The sequence below is a fragment of the Trichomycterus rosablanca genome, chromosome 20 (assembly GCF_030014385.1).
Source record: "Trichomycterus rosablanca isolate fTriRos1 chromosome 20, fTriRos1.hap1, whole genome shotgun sequence".
NCBI lineage: Eukaryota > Metazoa > Chordata > Actinopteri > Siluriformes > Trichomycteridae > Trichomycterus > Trichomycterus rosablanca.
Window position 1 is genome coordinate 22,030,600 of NC_086007.1, and position 21,956 is coordinate 22,052,555.

The following is a 21,956-nucleotide window of genomic DNA, read 5'->3' on the forward strand; positions in this document are numbered from 1 at the left end:
ATTTGTTTTGAATCTGACTTGTTGCATTAGCGCCCTCTTTGGCTGTAATTAAAATGACATCCAACAGACTGGTGTATTGCATACTGACCAGTATACACTGATCAGCCATAACATTAAAACCACCTTCTTGTTTCTACACACACTGTCCATTTTATCAGCTCCACTTACCATATAGAAGCACTTTGTAGTTCTACAATTACTGACTGTAGTCCATCTGTTTCTCTGCATGCTGTGCTTCAGTGGTCAGGACCCCCACAGGACCACTACATAGCAGGAATTATTTAGGTGGTGGATCATTCTCAGCACGGCAGTGACACTGACATGGTGGTGGTGTGTTAGTGTGTATTACTATTACGCAGGTATGAGTGGATAAGACTCAGCAGCGCTGCTGGAGTTTTCAAACATCGTGATGGAAAAGAAAACGCGATTCATCAGACCAGGCCACCTTCTTTTATTGCTCCATTGAGATAATCAGTGTTCTTCACTTCACCTGTCAGCAGTCATAATGTTATGTCTGGTTGGTGTATAGTGTTCTTTTTCCTATTCTTTATTTAGACGTACATATGTGGACACCTGCACCAAAAATTCTGATTCTGATTTATATATCCATAGGGTTTTAGATAAATAAGATTTATATGAAAATGTGGTTTTACTTAAGTCCTTGAGTAAAATCATGTTTTGATTATTAAACTACAGTCATTCAGTAGGACAAATGTGCAGTCAACACAATCAAACAGTAATGAAATTTTATTGTAGAATTTTAATAGCTAGTGATTGGTTTTAGATAGTCGTTCGTTCTGAAGGCAGCTGTTCTGTCTGGCTTTGTTCTGTGAAGCTCTGGCTGCTTTAGGACTCTGCAAAGATGAAAATCTCAGTTACAGCTCAAAGTAAACAAGGTGGTTGTGTATAGTGGGTAGGAACTGATCTTACCTGCTCTCTGTGATGTTTCTGAATTTCGGGACGAGGACGCACGGGCTGTGCGGTGTATCTTCTGTCCCTTCTGTCCCACCGCTCAAAACAGTGTTGATCCCGATCAGAGTGCTCATTAAAGTACTTTGTTCTATATGAGAGAAAAGAGGAGAAACTTGGATGGAATGGATGGAAAAATCTAAGTAGTATGGAAATGTCAACAACTATTGAGATACAGGACTAGTAATCAGAAGGTTGCTGGTTTAAGCCCAACTGCTGCCAAGTTGTGTCTGGCTGTTATCCCTAAATTGCTGTAGTTATATTCAGTCACAATTGTAACTTACATTGAATAAAAGCATCTGTACTAAAGCTAAAACAATACTACAATGGTTGACTTACCTTAAACCAGCACTGTTGTTTTCTCTGGATCCTCGGCTGCCTCCTTTGGTACCAGCCTGTGACTGAAATGAAACAGAAAGCACAGACATGGTCAAATTAATGTCGTGACCAAAGTACTCAAAGTACCAGAACTTTCCAGCCCACATTCAAACCATAACTCATTCCTGTCCTGATTCCAGGGACTGGAACTGCTTGTTTATGGTGCTGGTTTGTACCTTGTTGATGTTGCTAGGGCAGAATGTATTAACGGTTCGATTTTTGACAGACAGCAGCTTGCAAAGACTCTCCAGATTCCCTTCAGTGGGATTCACAAGCAGCAGTTCTTCAATCCAGCTGTTCACGAACAGTCTTGGGAGCAACTTGCGTTTGAAGAGCTCCGCGATGAACTCCATATTGCACAGGGAACGCCGGAGGGTTCTGATCTTCTCGTCCTCCAGGTCGGTGCCCTACGAGGAATGTTAATAATCTGTTATGATACACCTGGTGTCTTTAATAAAAAAGGTTTAATTAGAAAGTGTGAAGTATTTATTCCCATTCACACCTGTATGGCCGCATCCAGCTCTTTTTGCTTCCTTCCACGAACACTGTCGAGTTTCTTTCTCTTTTTCAGCTCCTCCTGGCAACGACTGAGCAGCAGCTTCTGAAAGTTTGTAGTGCTGCCCAACTTCACCTGATCATCAACAAAGTACAAATTCAGTCAGAATTCACATAATTACAGTAGTTCTATAATATTAAACTCTTGAACGTTAACCACACACATCTCACCTCTTTAAGTCGGAGGCACAAATCAGCATAAATCACTGAGGAGTTCGGCTCTGATGTTGCTTTTTCATAAATCACACCAATGATGTCTTTGAGTCTCTCCTCAGTGTCAATGTTCTTTATCAGTCTCTCGGGATCAGACGTAGGGGTTGACTTGACATCACCAGCTTTTCCAGTAGCAAAGGAAGCTTCTTCACTGGGCACTTCATTGGGTGTGGGATCAGAAACGATTCCCACATCAATTACTGGTACCAGTGGTTCCACCTCCTTTCCAGATTCAACAGGAACATTCAGACTGCCATTCATCACTGACAGTTCAGGGATTTCCTGAGGTGCACATGGAGAGCTGGTTTGAAGGGCATCAGATCCCTTGATTATGTCTTGCTCCTTCCCCTTTAGTTCACTGCAGAGTGGTTCTGCAGAGATCGTCTTAAGATCCAACTTCTCTCTAGAGTCCACGTCCACACTGCCACTCACTGGAAGCTGTGCAGGAATAGCTGGACAAGCTGGAGCTGGAGAAATCATCGCAGCAGATTGAATTTCATGGACGGATTTGGTCTTGGTGTCTATAAAAATAAAGTTTTAACATGTACTAATCGTGTATTATTACAGGGACTAGTCATGCATAGAGCTTCCGTACCTAATCCAGACATAATCTCCTTCGTAATATCACGTCCGCCCTGATTGGGGTCTCGAATTACAATCTGTAGGTAAATCAAGTTGGTTTAATGGTAAGTACAAACATTAAAGTGGAAATACCTAGTGGGAATTGATTGTACTTTTTTATTTATTACCTGCTTGCGTGCTCTTTTTGGCAGAGAGGTCACAGCTGGCAGTTAACCCAATGGTGTCTGATGCTGCTGGACAGGGTTCATCATAAGATTAGCCATTAAAGGTTGGTTGTAAGTATAGAACGGTCCAGCTACAAGGAAAAAGAAGACCAACACAATCACTTTATGTCCTGTCCCAAATTAGAAATACATTAAATTGTCAAATGGTCTTGTTTAATTAAAGCAGCTGGTTACAATTGATTATTGGCTGAAAAATGTAGTGACGTTTTAATCAAGGGATTCAAACATCTGTTTTGAACATTTTATTTAAAAACCACTTACCACACACAGATCCATAAGCAGGACGGGCTTCATAGTAAACCCCCCCCCCCCCATCTTACACTTATACAACATCTCACATACCATATCACACTGAGACCAACACTATATGTACCATACATACATGTTTCAGCTAAACTGCTATAGGCTTGCTCACAGAGCTTCTCAGTCAGGTCTATACGCACCTACAGATTTATACACTTACAGGCTTTTAATGCTGGTCCATACCCTAGCAATAAGGGAAATACCTACCTGTCCATCCGGGGTGTAATAGTAATGCCCCTGAGGCTGTAGGGCCACCATAGTTGTTGAAGAAGTGGGGTAGAAGGGATAGGGTTTAAGCATGGGGTTTAGTGGGTAACTGGATCTCACCCACTGCATATTACTAGCCACGTTGGTGTAATACACCTGCAACAGGAGAGGAAGAGACATGAAAGAGACTTGAAACAGGTAGTAAATAGCTTGAAAGCAGTTTTTAGTAGACCCTGTGTCGCAGCTATGCACTGAGGCGTAAATCAATCACTGAAAAGACACACTCCTAAATATTACACCTATAGTATTATAGGCTCTCTGATGCAGCTCTACAATGAGGCTTACCAATATCTGCTCATAAAGTGAATAGTAAATTAACATTATAGGCACTTTGATGCAGCTGCACACTGGGGCTTAACCTTGTAAGTACAGTATGTACATTATGTGTTTTATTATGACAAGATTTCTTTGCATTTACTGGATGGATTTTTACTTACTACATATTTTATGTGTTTTATAAATGTGACAAGCCTATTTTCTATTTTTTTTTAAATAAAATGATATCAAAATATTAATAAATAAACCCAGAGTTGAAAAGATAATAAAATAAAAGTACCTGTTGTGCTGTATAATTTATTATTGTTCGTTAGAGAAAGATTAAAGCGTCTTACTCGGAGTTCAATCACCTGTAAATGAAGGAACACCAGAATAGCCGCTATTATGACGTCACATGTGAAGAAGTTCTGTAGCTACGTCACGATGTGTGCCCGTAAAGCCCACGTGACTGCAGTAGTGTTTTAGAGTGAAGTAAAACACTTCCTGATGCACCAGTTTATTAAATCATATTAACTGATTAACAAAACAAAATAATCAGACTAATTTTGATCGTTTAACAAGCACCATTAGCACCAACATCCACTGCATTCAGACCTGCAATTAGACCCTTAGAGACAGGAGCCCTCCACTAAACTGATCCCACAACAATTTTTATTACTATTATTATTATTACTATATGTCTACAGTGCTACTGTGTATATGCATAAAATAATGTTTCTTTTTACACAAACATTACAAACTGTGACTCTTATGCGATTTATAATTTTAATGGTCCTATACAGGGCGCTCGGGTAGCACGGTCTATTATTCTAGATCCAGGTTCAAAACTCTGTTTCTCACCACCCTGTTCTTGTTGGGTGTCTACACAGACATGATAGACCGTCCCCCTATCAGACATAGCCAATCTGTCTGTATGCAGACACACAACCACTTGATAAAATCAGAATCAGAATACTTTATTGATCCCAGAGGGAAATTGCAGTTTTGATAAAGTAACTAAATTAAATAAATATAATATAACTAATAAATATAACTATTTTATTTTGTATATAAACAGACTCATTGAGCACATTGTAAGGCACACCTGTTCGGTTCATTATTTATTAAGGTATACCTACCATACTGATAAACTATCATTTATGTGTCACCCCATTATCAGTTAAAAGGGACACAGCTTTGAGGGCCATCCTGATTTGTGATTTTAAGAACTCATGGCTTCGGTACACTTACCTTTAAAAGCTTTTCAGAAGTCACCCATGACATAGAACATGGATTTCTTGTCCAACATTAGTGGCAAATTGGCACAAATTCTCTCAGACACACTCAGTAAACTTTTCCATAAGGGTGCAGGCTGTTTAATAAAAGCTTTAATGGCTATGAAGGCTATGGCAACTGGTACGGACCAACAGAAGGGATACTGTGGCTCAAATCACAGATAATTTATACTGGTTATAAGGTGAATGTGTCTTAACCCACAGTGTACCAAAGACTTTTGTATATGGGGTTGGTTAGTCACAGGCCAGTCAAAATGCCCATGTGAACACCTGTACATCATCACCAGTACCTAAAATGGGCATGCAGGCATAGGAATTAAACACTGGAGCAATAAAAGAAGATCCAAGATAATGTGTGGATGGCTGAGCATTTGTGCATTGTTTACACACCAAAGTGACGACACCAGGATACACTGGTACATATTCTGTATGTTTCTGGTGGACAGAAACATACAGAAACTGAGGACCTACTGGTAATGTCCTGGTGCCACAATACTTCTTTAAATGTCAGAGCTGCTTTGACAGCATATTAAATGAGTGGTCCTTCTTCTTTGTACTTCTGCAGATTTTAACACAGCAGTGCTCTAGTGGTGCAATGGTAAGAGCTACATGTGTTGATTCATCTGGTTTCTCACATGGTAAACATATAAAGCTGCTCTATACAGCCCATTCCAAATTAGCATACTGCTTATTATCTATTTATATCAAGAAGAGCCAAATATCTACTGGTGAAACCATTTTTATTGCCAAAAACAAGAGTAAACATCCCAACTCTATTGGGGCATTTCTGGTTCTGCCCCCAAACTGCAGAACCCCCATAGATAACATTACTTGAATTACTAAAAACATTCTCACATGCTTGGCAACAACAGACCAGCATGGCAGCTCAATGTCCATAAAGGACGCCAAGGATTCGTCAAGACCGCAGCCGCTGTTGTAACTTTAGCTCCCTAAGAACTGTCTAAACAGAGCCTCCGACTGACTGTCAGTAAAACTGGGAACAAAGTGGATCTGCAGGATTTCGGAGAAGCCCTCAGACAGACTCGGAGCCACAAACTTCTTTCTGCACACACATATAAAATTGAAGGTTAAAGAGTTGAGTTATGGCCAGACTTCTATTCAGAACTCAAAATGAATTCTAACAGCAGCACCGTTTACTCACTTGTAGCTGTGGAAGACCATGTCGTTGACATGAACATGCTTGGTGGTTGAGGGAGCGATCTCACGAAACTACAAAAGAAAGGGTTTATTAGAAGCACAGCTATGCAATGATTCAAAATTAAAACAAGTTTGGATTATTAGCAACAAAATAAAGAAAACTAATGATCCAGAGTGGCTAACTTAAACTTGACTTTAACCTGCTGCTGTGGCAAGACCAGAAACAAGCAGTTTGTGCCTAAAACCATGGGCTACACAACAATGCAAAAGACTTTAATTTAAAACTATAACAAATGTTTTATTTAAGTGTGCAACTCATTCTTTGGTTTAAAAGACAATTACTTTTTTACAAGGATGATATACACCAATTAGGCATAACATTATGGCCACCTTCCTAATATTGTGTTGATCCCTCTTTTGCTGCCCCATACACAACAAACTGTGATGCACTGTGTATTCTGACACCTTTCTATCAGAACCAGCATTAACTTCTTGATAGATACTGACCACTGCAGACCGGGAACACCCCACAAGAGCTACAGTTTTGGAGATGCTCTGACGAAGTCGTCTAGCCATCACAATTTGGCCCTTGTCAAGCACGCTCAAATCCTTACGCTTGCTCATTTTTCCTGCTTCTAACACATCAACTTTGAGGATAAAATGTTCACTTGCTGCCTAATATATCCCACCTACTAACAGGTGCCGAGGTGAAGAGATAATCAGTGTTATTCACTTCACCTGTCAGTGGTCATAATGTTATGCCTAGTCGGTGTAGAGGGTGGAAATGTGTCTCTTAAATTAATAAAAGCCAACCGTGTTATTATGTTTGGCCAGTTCAAAGGAAGCAGTAAAGTTAAAGCATCTACAGGGAACTCCAGCGTTCCTACTGACGTCCACATATCTGTAAAGAAAAAAGTATGTGAATGGTGAGACACAGTTTCTTGAATGAATTCTCACAAACTATGACAAAGACTATCATAAATAAAATGCAAATAAGCACCGTTTTCGAGACTCTACATCAGGGTTGGTGTTGTCCACAGCTATGCTCCGGCCTTCTTTCAGAGCACGCTCACAAGCCGCCACGCACTGCTGCCAGGAACCCATTGTGTCCTAGAGAGAGCAAACAGTCAACATTGCTAAATACATCGATGAGCCGTAATATGCTGTCAAAACAGCCCTGACCTGCCAAAGTGCTCTGAAGGAGGACAGGAAGGTGGACAGGAGGTGGAATGGGCACTCTGACTGGCCTGCGACTACACAGGCCAATACACACCAGGGTTTGATGCACTGCGTTGATCACATTTACATCACCAGTCTTAAAATGATCCTCAGTTTAAGCCACATTGGCCATTCTGTTGGTCCGTACCTAACATAGCCTTTTAGTCCTCTGGCATCAATGAGTCTTGGCCACCCAACATCCTGGTCATTCATAGCTTGCCCCTCCTTGAACCACTGTCTCCACTGGGTACCATTGATCTTTACCTAAGGCAAGTGAGGCCTGCAGTTTTTTAGAGGTTTGTCTGAATTCTTTTGTGGCCTCTGTTTGTGGATTGTGGCTCTCGCTGTGGTTCGCAGGAGTCCCAGAGTCTTAGCAATGGCTTTGTAAGCCTTACCAGACTGGTAGATTTCAATGACATATATCTCTTTAAATCTCTTTAGAACGTGGAATCATGTACGTGTGAAACATGGGGTTGGATACTTTTTACAACCTTGTATGTAGATAATTTTTTTAGGTGTGGGTCTAGTTGGCACCAGCTATTCTTTACTCACCCTGTTGACATACACATAGCCCTTTGGAATGATGTGGGTATTAAAGAAGGTGGACTTGCCAGCTGGAAAGATAAAAACAAGGACAGGGTATCACTTTTCAGATCAGTAGACATCAAACAGAGATGAAAATAATGTCCACAAATGAAACTTACATCCAGGAAATCCAACAGCAACAATAACTTCCTGGCTGGTAGAAGTAAGTGAGGCATTAGGGGGGTCATAAAGATGGTCCTTCGAGTTCAAAGTCCTCTGAAAGCAATAAAACAATCAGAAATGGGGATACAATTATTTCTATATGACTGAAATATAAGACTGAGCACATTACAGTCCATAATGAAAGGATTGAGGTATAGTGAATGGAACACAGCCATGGGTAACACAAATTAAGAGCTCACCGGATCTAAGGATGGCATGTTGTAAGGAGCAGCCTTCCAACCCAGGAAGAATTCCTCAGGAGTGTAAAACTGCAATCCAATGTTTAGTGCAAACTAATAAAAAAGGAACACGAACATTAATTACAATAATATACAAGATTTACGTCATGTTTTGTACCAAGTAAGCTGCACAAATGAGTATGTGTAGATCTTTGACTGTGAGATAAAGCCTGTAATAAAGCTGAAGGATGGATGCCGTTCTCTCACCAGCCTGTCACTACAGGAAAAGTCCTTCTTCTTTTTCCCAGGAGCCCAGTTCGCAGGACGGCCTGCAGCATCTATGAAAAAATACAACAAAAAAAACAGCCCATCACCACGTAGATCTGAGTTTGAATCTCAGCTGTGCTATTGACCAGCCAGGTGCCTGCACTGACACAACTGAATATGTCTACCAGGAGAAATAGTCAAACGGTTTCCTAATTACTGCCTCCTATGCTGGCTGGTCAAAGGCAGCTGTACAGGGATGATGAATAACGGATAGCAGTGCCTGATTGTCCATACATAATACTGCTCTCTGTGTGATCCCGTCTATGGCAACTGTGTTAGGTACGACCCTCTTCGATCAGGGTAAGGGTTTGTAGCAGTGGAGGAAAGATACAGCTGGGTAATTGGATATGACTAAACTGGGAGAAAAGGGGAAATATATGGAACAGACATCTTTTTAAACTGGTTTCTTTTAAACTAGAACCTTAATTAAAAAGCACTTGACTTGAACCAGGTATATTGAAAGAAGGAAAAAAAGGTCATGCTTTATTTCTGTTCGCTTCACTCGGTCACTTACCTCCAACGTAGATACTCTCTGATTTGTCTACAGCTATGCCATCATTTGCCTAGAAAAATACAACACATCAGTATTACAGCTTATGAGCCAAATTATCAACGTTTATCAACATAGACGCTTTAATAAGAAATAAGTTACAAATGTGACCGTATATATTGCAAGCAGTTGGGGACTGAGGTGGCACTTTGAATGCAATTGAGTGGCAACCAGATGGTAGTAGTGGGGCTTGAACCACCAAGTCCAGAACCTCAGCCACTTGGTTGTGGTTACATTCATGACATGACAGGTAGTTACTGATGTCATGTCAAATATAGTCATGGACCATTTTGTATCTCCAATTCAGACACGAGGAGAACCACCTGGGAATCAAACCCAGGACCTTCTTGCTCTGAGGTGACAGTGCTACCCACCAAGCCACCCCCCATTATCTAGTCCTCCATGTTCTTGATTAGGTGTGTTAAAACCAGTAACCCATTTAAACACAGTCTAACTGGCAAGTACTCACCTTCTCACACAGGTAATCCCACATTCCTGTGACAGGCTTTCTGTAAATACCTGGACCTGCTGCAACAAATACCTGAAATACATCGAGCACATACAACATACTGTATATGAGCATAACAGACCTAATATTGCTGATATAAATCCATATCAATTAATAGCATGTACATATTAATATTTGATATAATTGTCTATTAGTTCTTTGTAATATTATAAGGATTGTAACAATTTCTTTTCATGTGTTTCAGCCACACCCTTTGCTAACAAGTGCATAACAGCCAAAAATGTGATGCTTTCAACATTTGACTGGACCATTGTGCACAAAGCATGGTTCAAAAAGACCAATGTTTTGACAAGCTGGTAGTGAAGGACCTCCTCTAACCTCCCCATAAAACCTTTGGGATTATTTGAAAGGTCAATTGCAAGACATACCTTATAATGTAACATCCAATAAGCCTAACATGACTAAGGTTTTTGACTGAATGAGCAAATAATAAAGCCCATGGTTTTAAAACAGGCTATCCAACAAGCTTATAATCAGGCTTATAATCAAGCTTATGTCCACATACTTTTGGATATACAGTGTAGTTTGAGTTTGTAATTATAGAACCATATATTATTGTGTTATCATTTCAGACAAACCTGAATAGGAAGATTTAACGTCTGAAGGATGTCTTCAGCTTTCGATTTGAACGCCTCCGGCCTGAGCTTGCCTCGAGCAATACCCATCTGATTGGTAAAAAACACCACCTAAAATATGAGGGAAAATAAAATAAAACAAACAAACCATTTCAATCAGTTCTACTTGTTTTTGGCTGAATTAATTGTCCTTTTTTGAGCATGAATTAAAAAAACAAGGAAATGTTATATACCTTGAATCCTTTCTTCAACAAGCCGGCCAGTTTGGGCTGTACCTCAGGGAAAATGATCCTACACGTAGCAAATCAAGGTGCAAAAGTATCAGATTAATAGCAAAAAAAATACAATTAAAAAGACAGAATGTACCGTACAATGTTTCTAGATATTCAGACCTACTTCCAGTCATCTGGCCCAGTAGCAAACACTTTTCCGGACTTTGTAGTAATAATGCAGCCATCAATATCAAATCCAGCTATCTGTATTATAAAAAACATGTAATCATAATTTAATTGTGTGTTAATAAAAGCCTACAGTGATGTGAAATGGCATTTTCTATGGCTTCGTGGTCCAGTTCCGATGCTCACGTGCCCATTGTTGGCGCTTTCGTGTTGTTGGGTCAGCATGGGCACCCTGACTGGTTTACGGCTATGAAGCCCCAAACGCAACAAACTGCCATGCACTGTGTATCAGAACCAGCATTAACTTCTTCAGCAATTTGAGCTACAGTAGCTCGTCGGTTGGATCGGATCACACAGGCCAGCCTTCGCTCCCCACGTGCATCAATGAGCCTTGGCCGCCTATCTATCTATCTATCTATCTATCTATCTATCTATCTATCTATCTATCTATCTATCTATCTATCTATCTATCTATCTATCTATCTATCTATCTATCTATCTATCTATCTATCTATCTATCTATCAAACGAACCCTTGAACCTTAAAGATGTATTTAAAACCTATATCACCCTTGGAGAAATGAATTGCCCCACTAAATCCAATAACTGGTTGTGTCACTTAACTGCAATCAAACAAGTGCCATTGACTTTGACTCTGCCACTCCAAACCTGTTTCTTTTAGGTCATTTGGAGGTGGACTTGCTTGTGTGATTTGGATTATGTGTTAGCAATAGATGTGGCTAAAAAAACTCAACTCAATAACATGATGGACCTTTATAAGCATTGTTCTTGGGTATAATTCACCAGTTCAAGGAGAACTAACACTAAATAAATATTTTCTCTCACCTTGGTGCTGCTGGCGACTCCTGCTGCAGTATACAGCATAAGGTTGCCAATTTGCTGCCAGTGACTCTGTGAGCAGACACTTGCTGCAGTGGTGGTACTCCTTGGCGGTGATGGCTGGCTACTCGCTTTCTGGGCAAACATCTGCAGCTGCTTGAGATTCTCCTGCGCCAAGTTCTCTTCATCCTCCTCATCGGATTTCTCAGAGCGCACACGTTTAGAACTAGACGCAGGATCTTCAGGGCTGAGCGACCTTTTCGTTGTCTTAAAGGAATTAAAAAGACATCAAATCGAATCTTGCACTGTGTACTGTGGTCTATTTCTAAATGACATCCCAAAACTTATGCACGAATACCTTTTTAGGCGAAGAAGCAAAGAAATCCTGGATGCTCCTCTTGGGTGCAACCTTCTTATCATGCGCTGTTCTGGTCCCTGGTTTTTGCTGGGAAGACGAAGCTAAAGAGGCTTCTTTCGGTGGACCGGAAAACTCAACAGTGAACGGGTAACTCTGATTGACAAGGTAGAGGGTGCCGTTTGCGCTCAAGCGTCCAGACTCACCACGGCTCAGAGTTTGCCCGTCCAAGGATGAAGGGTTTGGACCGAGCTGCAAAAGTATAGACAGACTGGACTATGGTTTGCTGATCATATTAATAATTAGAATCAAGATTTAACCAATTATTAAAAATCATACTAAAATGAATTACCTGCGTCACATGAATCTCCTGGTTGGCGTAGTCAGCCACAAGCTTTACTAAAAAAAAAATCAAACAGAAACATCAAACATTAATACAAATGATGAATACTACTGTGTATAACCACTACAGTACGCAAGTCTGGCTAAAATGCTGGCTAAAAGACTTAGCAAGCATACCTTCATAAAGAAAGTTATGCTACAAGTAAATATACCCCCGTAACTAGGCTACACCTGGCACAAAGCATTTCTACCTTCAATTTTAAGCTTCACTGCTATTTTATCATCGGGTACATTTGTAGGCATAGAATTTCTGTAGACTTTCTGTTGGTTTGCCCTCTACCCCATCCATCAATGATAATAGATCATCACTGAGCAGATATTATATTGGCGGTTGAGCATATAAAGTGGATTCAGAAGGTCTTCAGACCCCTTGACATTTTGCACACTTTATTTATTTATTTTGGGGGCGGCAAGGTGGCAGGTGGGGCAGTCCGGGTCCTTTCTGTGTGGAGTTTTTTCCAGGTGCTCCGGTTTCCTCCAACAGTCCAAAGACATGCAAGTGAGGTGAAATTGTCCATGACTGTGTTCGATATAACCCTTGAATTGATTAATCTTGTCTAACGAGTGACTACCTTGTCTGTCATGAATGTAACCAAAAAGTGTAAAACATGACGTCAATTTTGACCCACTGTAGAATGACAATTCCAGGTTTTATAATGCACCATTCAAAAAAGACTGTGAGCAAAGGTATAGAGGCCATACCACAAGAAGCAAATGACTTATCAGTAGTAAGCCATGACTTACCTATATTTTATAGCATTTTATCAACATTGTATCTGCCAGGCATAAAGCAAGATGTCAACCCTCAACACTTAATAACCTAAAGGTTTTCTGTTAACTGGAACAGTCATTAATCTTACAGTTTTTGAATAATAAGGCTTTAATAATCAGTATGCAGAATTTGTGCTGCCTCACTTTGCTTAGTCTTCTCCTACAATGCTTAACACTGGCCTGATACTCTTTATTGGTGCTAAATACTTCCAAAGCAACGTACATACATGACAGGTGTACCTAATAAAGTGGTCAATAAGCAAATATGTCATCACTTACCTTGACGTGGTGCACACTCTTTATCTTTAATTCCAGATTTAGGACCCCGACCAAAGATCAGAGCTTTGCCATCGGACAGTTCAGTCCGGGTTCCTGAAGCGCTCACTAGTGCACACTGCATGTCCAATTTTATTTATGCTGTTTAACAGACGGTGGTTTGAAATGAAGTCAAGAGGAACCACGCTCCACTTTTAAACTAGCAGCACGATCACATCGATCACATGTTGGCACAAAAGAGGGTGTGGAGTCTGTACAAAGGTGCATGGTGTGGAGTCTATGCAAATGTACAAGGATCTGCATTACCAATGTTTGCCATAAATTCCTTCATGTAGTACATGAGCCTTGCTTTGCTAGAACAACAGCTCAGAGGCTTCTCCTACAACTTAATCAGGGATCTATTATAATTCCTTCATACAGAATTTTCCCAGATCCTTTACATTCCAAGACTCTCCTCTTATCCCATTTTGAGGTGTGCATAAATAATTGTAGAACTGGAAGATCTAAGTATGGTCCAATTTAAATGTACTGGTGGTCAGGTTTTGAGGTTTTGATTTTTGCTGCTTCCATGTTGTTAGAGGTTGATACAGCTAATCATTCTGGTCCACAATCCTGAGCACTGAGTCTTCGGCATAGATCTATATATAGCTTAAGTGAAGATGCTTTTGCAATCAGTTTTATTATATATTCACTTACCATATAAACAGTCTGTAGTTCTACAATTACTGACTGTAGTCCATCTGTTTCTCTACATACTTAGTTAGCCCCCTTTCATGCTGTTCTTCAATGGTCAGGACCACCACAGAGCAGGTATTATTTGGGTGGTGGGTCATTCTCAGGACAGCAGTCAAACTGACATGGTGGTGGTGTGTTAGTGTGTGTTGTGCTGGTATGAGTGGATAAGACACAGCAATGCTGATGGAATTTTTAAACACATCACTGTCACTGCTGGACTGAGAATAGTCCACCAACCAAAAATATCCAGCCAACAGTGCCCTGTGGGCAGCGTCCTGTGACCACTCATGAAGGTCTAGAAGATGACCAACTCAAACAGCAGCAACAGATGAGCGATCGTCTCTGACTTTACATCTACAAGGTGGACCAACTAGATAGGAGTGTCTAATAAAGTGGACAGTGAGTGGACACGGTATTTAAAAACTCCAGCAGCGCTGCTGTGTCTGATCCACTCATACCAGCACAACACACACTAACACACCACCACCATGTCAGTGTCACTGCAGTCCTGAGAATGATCCATCACCTAAATAATACCTGCTCTGTGGTGGTCCTGTGTGGGTCCTGACCATTGAAGAACAGCATGAAAGGGGGCTAACAAAGCATGCAGAGAAACAGATGGACTACGGTCAGTAATTGTAGAACTACAAAGTGCTTCTATATGTTAAGTGGAGCTGATAAAGTGGACAGTGAGTGTTGCGATTTAGAAATGGCTTCAACACAACCAAAGAAGTATAACTGGCTCTAGTTTTTGGATGATCTGAATGACCTGTTCGGAGAGGGATTAGGATCTTTAGATTTCTTTACACCATCACTCTAAAACTTGGCACAGTTACAGATGACATGTTTTGAGGTCCTCTAATAACCAACTTTTAGGAGCACTAATATATTATGAGAAATAAAATGTGAAACAAAAATCAAAAAGCATGATGTCAACCCTCAACACTTAAAATGTGTGCAGAGTCTTCTCCTACAATGCTTAACAAAACTAAAAACACACATGGCTTAGCATCTAAGACCATTCCCTTATACAGAATCTCTCTAGATCTTTAACGTTGGGTTTTGATTTAACATCTTCTGGTACTTGGTAAGGGAAGCTGCAGCCTAGTGGTTAAGGTACTGGATTGGTGATCAGAAGGTTGCCGGTTCAAGCCCCACGACTGCCAGGTTGCAACTGTTGGGCCCTTGAGCAAGGCCCTTAACCCTCAATTGCTTAGATTGTATACTGTCACAACTGTAAGTCGCTTTGGATAAAAGCGTCTGCTAAATGCCGAAAATGTAAATGTAAATGTACTTGATTGAGTCAAGGATACAATGTATCTGAACATATATCTGATCAGTGGTTCTATCTGGGTGCTATGGATGTCACTTTTCATTTATGGATGGGGTTAGATGTGGATAAAGTTTCCAGAGCAACATCTGGACTTCAGTGGGTTATTGTATACCCACAAGTGCATCTTTATGGTATATACATATATATAATGTGTATGGTGTATCTAATAAATATAATTACGTACCTTGATGTCTTGAACACTTTTTATCCTTTACTCCAGATTCAGGACCTCGACCAAAGATCAGAGCTCTACCATCAGACAGTTCAGTCCGGGTTCCTGAAGCACTCACTAGTACACACTGCATGTCCGAATACACACACACTCACACTCACACTCACACTCACACTCACACTCACACACACACACACACACACAAACAAACACTCACACACAACCACACACACTTATACACAAAACACAAATACACACACACCGGTTCTGATGGATCTAGCTAACGTGAATGAGCTAACTGCGTTCAACTTCGCTTTCAGTTAATATACATTATTTTAAGTTGTTTTATTTTAAATAAAATATTAATAGCTACAATAAAAGCGACAGATAGATTTCAAAACTACCCAGTAAACACAATAAAAGTAGCTAGCCCAGCTAATCGATCTAAAGGAGAGTCGTTCAACAAATCCAGGCATCGCGAATCGAGAGTCGAGTTGTTGAATCCACTTCATACAGGGGGCAGCATTGCTATTGAGGTGAGGTAAAAGGGAGCCGCTTCAGAAAAGTAACCAAATCTGAATAACAAACACGTCTGATCAAGTCTCTACAAGGTTGATTGTTGATTAACAGTAATAATTGATAGTTGGCACTTTGACATCTAAGCCTGGACAGATTAACAGCTCAGAGTGATAGGTAGCTGAATTACTGAAGTATAGACCACTGAAGTCGTGCGTCATTCTGTAGTCCTCGTTCTGCCCATATTTGGAGACCCGGGTCTAAACCCGATTTCCTATGGCAAAAATAAATGGGGTTTTCAAAAAAAATCGGCTCTAACGCATCCTGTGCTAAATAAACATGTTCAGAACCCTGTACGTTTTGTTCTATGTAGATTTTTCTCCTGTACATCACTGGTTCCTCTGAATTTCGAGGTTGTTAAAGGGTCGTAATTAGGGTTGCCAACTTTCAGAACTGGAAATAAGGAACACCCTGGGCTGGGTTAAGGTTGCACCGGCCCTGCTTGTGTTACTTTAGTTTCGCCCTAAGCCGGATAGGAACCTAAGGCAGAAGAGCATGCGCGATGCCCACTGCACTACTCAAACAGTGGAGTATTTATATTGGTGGTAAATTCGGTTCATTTTATGGACTCTGGTTAATCTAAGTCACTCAGTAATGTGATCCGGTTTACTTGGGTCACTTGAGTCAGTTAAGTCACTTGTACTGACATTCTGATTGCGACAGATTTATTGCATAAAAATGCATCCAAATATCACTCATCTTCTGTAAATAAATCCTTCTCTCTTAATTCTCTTGGCCGTCCACACTTCTCTTATCAGTGACAAGTTGACACTTTTTTTAAGTGGAATCTTGACCATGTGGGAGGGGGGGTTGAATCACCTACCAATCAGATGGGTATATTAATGGGTCAAGGGTTTAAAATTACCATGGTGGCTATGATACTCCTTAAGTGGTACAGTACTAAAGTAGCCTGTAAGCATTTGCATTTTAATAATAATAACTATATTTTGTTCTTTTGCTTACAAGAAAATATGCTGCATTACTAATCTCTTCCACTACTACTGATAATACAGTGTGTTTAACCCTTGTTTATTGGAATATTTAACTTGTTACTTAGATTCACAGACTGGAGTGAAGTCGGTTCAGCCAAATCATCTGAGTCAGAGGTCTTTCCAGTGAGTCGGCTCACTCGCCTTGTATCCTTAGTAGTAGCCAGTGAGAGGACTCGTAGGATCCGGGTTAATCGGACTCGTGATTCCTGATTCAGTACAAAGATTCGAATCATTAACCCGGGTGATTCAGGAACCGCCCAGCTCTAGTATTGAACAGTGTAATCTGCAGCATTTCTTTCCCATTGATAAAAATACGGAACAAAGCGCGTCCCGTATCTGTTCAATACGGAACGCGACGTTTAGTTTCCAAATACGGAACGATTCCGTATTTTACGGGACGGTTGGCAACCCTAGTCGTAATACTAATAATGCTACACGAAAGCTAATGCTACTGCGCATTAATTAGATGTCACTGAACTACACCAAAGCAAGGCGTACTATGGTGGTCGTATCGCTTTGTGGTTTGTCCTCCTTTTTCAAGGATGATTACAAAAGTATTAAAAGAGGTGAAAACCACTTTCAGTCAGGTCATGTTGAGCAGTGTAGCCTCAGTGCAGGTCATCTTGTAAGGCTTGCGCAGTTGCACAGCTTCAGTGTGAAGATGGATTATGTAAAAATGTTGTTTGCACTATTAAGAAAAAATGTTACATGATGTTCTTTATGCATGTTGTTTTGCCTAAAATATGGTTCTGATTTATTATTATAAAGAATGAAAATAATATATGTTAAACAGCCTAAATAAAACATTTTGATATTGTTCCTATGACGGTGTAAGACCCGTTATATTCTTTATAGGTGCAACCCTAACCGCCTACTCACTTCAGATTTGAGTGGGTACACTGTAAAAAATGATGTGTTCATTTTACTTAAAAATATAGTGCAACATTTTTGCATCCCTATTTTTGAGTATACTCTACTTAAGATTTTAGGTCATTTTCACGACATACTTTAAAACGTTAGTACTAAAAAATTTTCACTTCTCTGTCTTTACATAAAAAAACATGTTTCTCTAGGTAGTAAAATTAAGCTGCTTTTTTCAACTTACTTAATTTTTTAAGATAACTGTGAGTGATAATTTGAGTTAATATCCCAGCTACTACCACCACTAATACTGATACTAATGCCACAGTCAAAGATAGTAACAGGTAAAATGGGTTGTATATGTATATCAAATAAATGAAATAATTATACCAACAAGCCATTTAGTAAACTTTAAACAACATTTTATTTTAAGAAATAGCATTTAAAAAACATCAAAATACATTTGTACTTAATGGATTTGGATAGTTCTGACTGACCACATACATCATGTCAAGCAAGATGACACATGCATTCAGGACACTTGTAAACGTGCAATCAATTGCATGCCCTCCAAAAATATCCCTACTTCTAAAGGACTGCCATCTGCACTGGGTGGTGTTTCAGGTCATCAGGATTGAATTTAATGTCCTGAAATAAACACAAAGAACAATGATATGATATTGCTTGCAAATTCTTTTCCCCACTGGTCTTTTCATAACATGGGAATGACTGCACCTCCAAAGACTTAACACATACCACACTAACCTGGTAATTTGTAATAAAGTGCTCAGCATCCTCAGAGAGGTATAGCATCATGTCAGGAATCACTATCTCTCAATGATTGCCTATATCAGCATTCTGAATGGCCAAGAAACACAAAAAAATAATGAATTCATGGTTAAACACCAAGCCTTAACATTTAAAAAATTCATACTATATCAGCAAACAATCAAATTACCTGATCCAGTAACATCAATATGTTGTGCATTTTGCATGCAGCATTTCCTGCTTTGTAGCAAAACAAACTGAGGAGTCTATCTGTGTATTTGTCCAAGTTAGAATAGAATATTACAATTACTATTACTATTAAAATTACTCCAAGTAGGTTTTAGTACAAGGCAACAGACCCTTTGTGAGTCCTCCATTAAACAATAAATAAATTAAGTTTTTGTTTGGTTTGTGACTACTCCTAAAACCAAGTTATCCATTACATTTAATCTAAAATATATTCATGCTTCCTACCTAGCATAGCAACATCGGCTTCCTAGCTAGCATAGCAACATTTGCAATAAAAATACCTTTTCCTCCACCCACACTTTACAGCTAAAGAAACCAAAACACATCTACTGTCTAAAACTAAAAAATGACTCAAAACTGCAAAACACATAAAAAGGTAAAAAAAATAAGTGTTCTTACCTTTTAAATTCTGACTTGTACTGCACCTTAGTGATGGGTCGGTCGCGAACGATCCGGCTCTAAGAGCCGGCTCTTTAAAGTGAACGACGGGATCCGGCTCCTGATTGGGAGCCGATTCTTTTTTTTTCCGGTTTTTTTTCCCGGTTTTTTTTTTTTTGCCGCACGTGATTGGTCAAGATGCGTAGTGGCGTGCACAGACAGGGGACTTGATGAAGTTTTACATTGCGCTTTACATAGGCAGACATTACATGCTGGAAAGGTGAGGAGAATGAGTGAGGAGACATAATAAAGTTTGGACATGAGGAGCCCCTTTTACAGAGAAGTTCAGACCCACTGAACTGGTGGGAGACCAAGTATTCAGTCTACCCACATCTTATACATGTGATGGCACATAGACTGTGTAATGTAGCAACATCTGCCCCCTCAGAGAGAAAAAAAACAGGGCAGTTGAAAACAGGGAGAAACAGGATCTTCGCTAAAGACTTACAAATACTGTCACCTGGATGCTGCTTTTTTTTTTTTTTGCACATTTTCATTTATATTTTGTTGAGTGATGCTTTGTTGATGTTGTGTTCTTTCACTCTAGATGCAAATTTACAAGTAATATACACAATCAGACCTTTTTGTCTAATTGAGATGGGTCTTTGTTTTTGTATTTATTGTTGTAGCACTCTATTCCATGTTGAGTATATAGATAAAACCATTTAAATAATAAACATTTGATACAATGTTTTTACATTAGTAATTCATTTTACATGTAATTTGGTAATAAATTAATTTAAGGAACAAAAAAATCGAAGGAGCCACTTGGGAGCCGAAAGAGCCGGCTCTTTTTAGTGAGCCGAGCCAAAAGAACCGGCTCTCTAAAAAGAGCCGGAATTCCCATCACTACTGCACCTGCATGATTCAAATTTTCTTCTTTGCACCAACGTCCTGTGTCACGTGGTTTCCCAAGAATACTTAAAATACTGAGTTCAGTCTGCTCAATTCTAGTGGATGTTGACAATCATCAAAACTTTAAGTAATGTTTTAACAAAATTGCGAGTATAATAAAAACATAAAATACATGACTGCATTTATTCTTTTTATTAAGTAAAGTTCAAAAAGTTGCATTTTAGGTAAAATCTACTTATTTTAATAAGCAAACTTTACTGGGTTCGAGAATCATTTTTTACAGTGTATGTTTGTTCAAAACCATTATGTTTTGTCTCATAATGGCGTTTCACATTTGTGCCACGGTTTGTGAACATATGAGACACACTGGTTTAGTGCTCTCAGTGGAAAGTATGAACAGAAATGAGCCTGGATTAAATGCTCTATTTTCACTGTCCACTTCTTTTTTTTCTTTTTTTTTTGGAAAGCGCGATTTGTTCCTTATTTTTCTCTCCCTTTGTCACACCCGTCCTTTTCTCAACTTTCTCCGGTGCAGTCGCTTGTATCTCTCACTTTGTTTTCTCTACATTCACCATCTTTCTTCCTGCTAGAGCTGGGTGGTTCATGAATCACCCGGGTTAATTATTAAAATCTTTGTACTGAATCAGGAATCATGAGTCCGAAATCTCAGTTAACCCGGATTCTAGGAGTCCTCTGACTGGCTGCTGTTCAGTACACAAGGCGAGTGAGCAGACTCAGCGAAACACCGCGGACTCAGATGATTTGGCTGAATTGACTTTACTCTATTCCGTGAATCTAAGTAATAAGTTAAATATTCTAATAAACAAGCAGTTACACACACTGGTGTTCGATATGTGGCTGATTTTATGCACATGCTATTATTATTATTATTATTATTATCAGTAGTCAAGGTATAGATTAGTAATGCAGCATATTTTCTGGTAAGCAAAACAACAACAAAATATAGTTATATTATTATTATTAAAATGCAAATGCTTACAGGCTACTTTAGTACTGTACCACTTAAGGAGTATCATAGCCCCCATGGTAATTTTAAACCCTTGACCTATTAATATACCTATCTGATAAAGGGCCAGTGATAGCTCAGTGGTTAAGGTACTGGACTAGTAAGCACAAGGTTGCCGGTTCAAGCCCCGCCACCACCAAGTTGTCACTGTTGGGTCCCTGAGCAAGGCCCTTAACCCTCAATTGCTCATTGTGTTCAGCTCATTGTGTAAGTCGCTTTGGATAAAAGCGTCTGCTAAATGCTGAAAATGTAAATGTAAATGATTGGTAGGTGAGTCCACCCCCCTCTCCCACATGATCAAGATTCCACTTAGAACAAAGGGTCAACTTGTCACTGATAAGAGAAGTGTGAGGTGCCAAGAGAATTAAGAGATAATTATTTATTTACAGAAGATGAGTGCACGGAAGATGTGATATTTGGATGCATTTTCATGCAGTAAATCAATAGCAATCAGAATGTCAGTACAAATGACTCAAGTGACTCAACTGACCCAAGTGAACCGGATCACATTACTGAGTGACTCAGATTAACCCGAGTCCATAAAATGAACCGAATTTACCAGCACTACAGTAAAGTTGTTTCCAA

At 39.7% G+C, this 21,956-nt stretch overlaps 2 protein-coding genes and 1 long non-coding RNA gene across 4 annotated transcripts; all 3 read right to left on the reverse strand.

Moving 5' to 3' along the window:
* Positions 1 to 732: 732 nt before the first annotated feature.
* Positions 733 to 2,595, reverse strand: LOC134334255 (uncharacterized). The gene is made up of 6 exons (XM_063016493.1): positions 2,074 to 2,595; positions 1,850 to 1,978; positions 1,524 to 1,754; positions 1,309 to 1,370; positions 931 to 1,060; positions 733 to 854 (listed from the first exon to the last, which is right to left on the reverse strand). The coding sequence occupies exons 1-6, from the start codon at positions 2,593 to 2,595 to the stop codon at positions 768 to 770; spliced, it is 1,161 nt and encodes a 386-aa protein (XP_062872563.1). The 3' UTR covers positions 733 to 767.
* Positions 2,596 to 5,764: 3,169 nt separating this feature from the next.
* Positions 5,765 to 16,017, reverse strand: pnkp (polynucleotide kinase 3'-phosphatase). Its single transcript, XM_063016617.1, has 17 exons — positions 15,618 to 16,017; positions 12,269 to 12,315; positions 11,920 to 12,168; positions 11,568 to 11,828; positions 10,721 to 10,800; positions 10,558 to 10,615; positions 10,328 to 10,435; positions 9,690 to 9,761; positions 9,185 to 9,233; positions 8,611 to 8,681; positions 8,365 to 8,457; positions 8,122 to 8,218; positions 7,970 to 8,031; positions 7,200 to 7,309; positions 7,013 to 7,100; positions 6,204 to 6,271; positions 5,765 to 6,104 (listed from the first exon to the last, which is right to left on the reverse strand). The coding sequence occupies exons 1-17, from the start codon at positions 15,736 to 15,738 to the stop codon at positions 5,984 to 5,986; spliced, it is 1,755 nt and encodes a 584-aa protein (XP_062872687.1). The 5' UTR covers positions 15,739 to 16,017; the 3' UTR covers positions 5,765 to 5,983.
* Positions 16,018 to 18,434: 2,417 nt separating this feature from the next.
* On the reverse strand, positions 18,435 to 19,558 carry LOC134334658 (uncharacterized). 2 transcript variants are annotated; one of them, XR_010015505.1, is made up of 4 exons: positions 19,451 to 19,539; positions 18,993 to 19,072; positions 18,800 to 18,892; positions 18,435 to 18,682 (listed from the first exon to the last, which is right to left on the reverse strand). It is a non-coding gene; the product is annotated as an uncharacterized LOC134334658 (long non-coding RNA). The 2 variants fall into 2 exon arrangements; XR_010015504.1 differs by lacking the exon at positions 18,993 to 19,072 and having other exon boundaries at positions 19,451 to 19,558.
* Between the last annotated feature and the right edge of the window lie 2,398 nt (positions 19,559 to 21,956).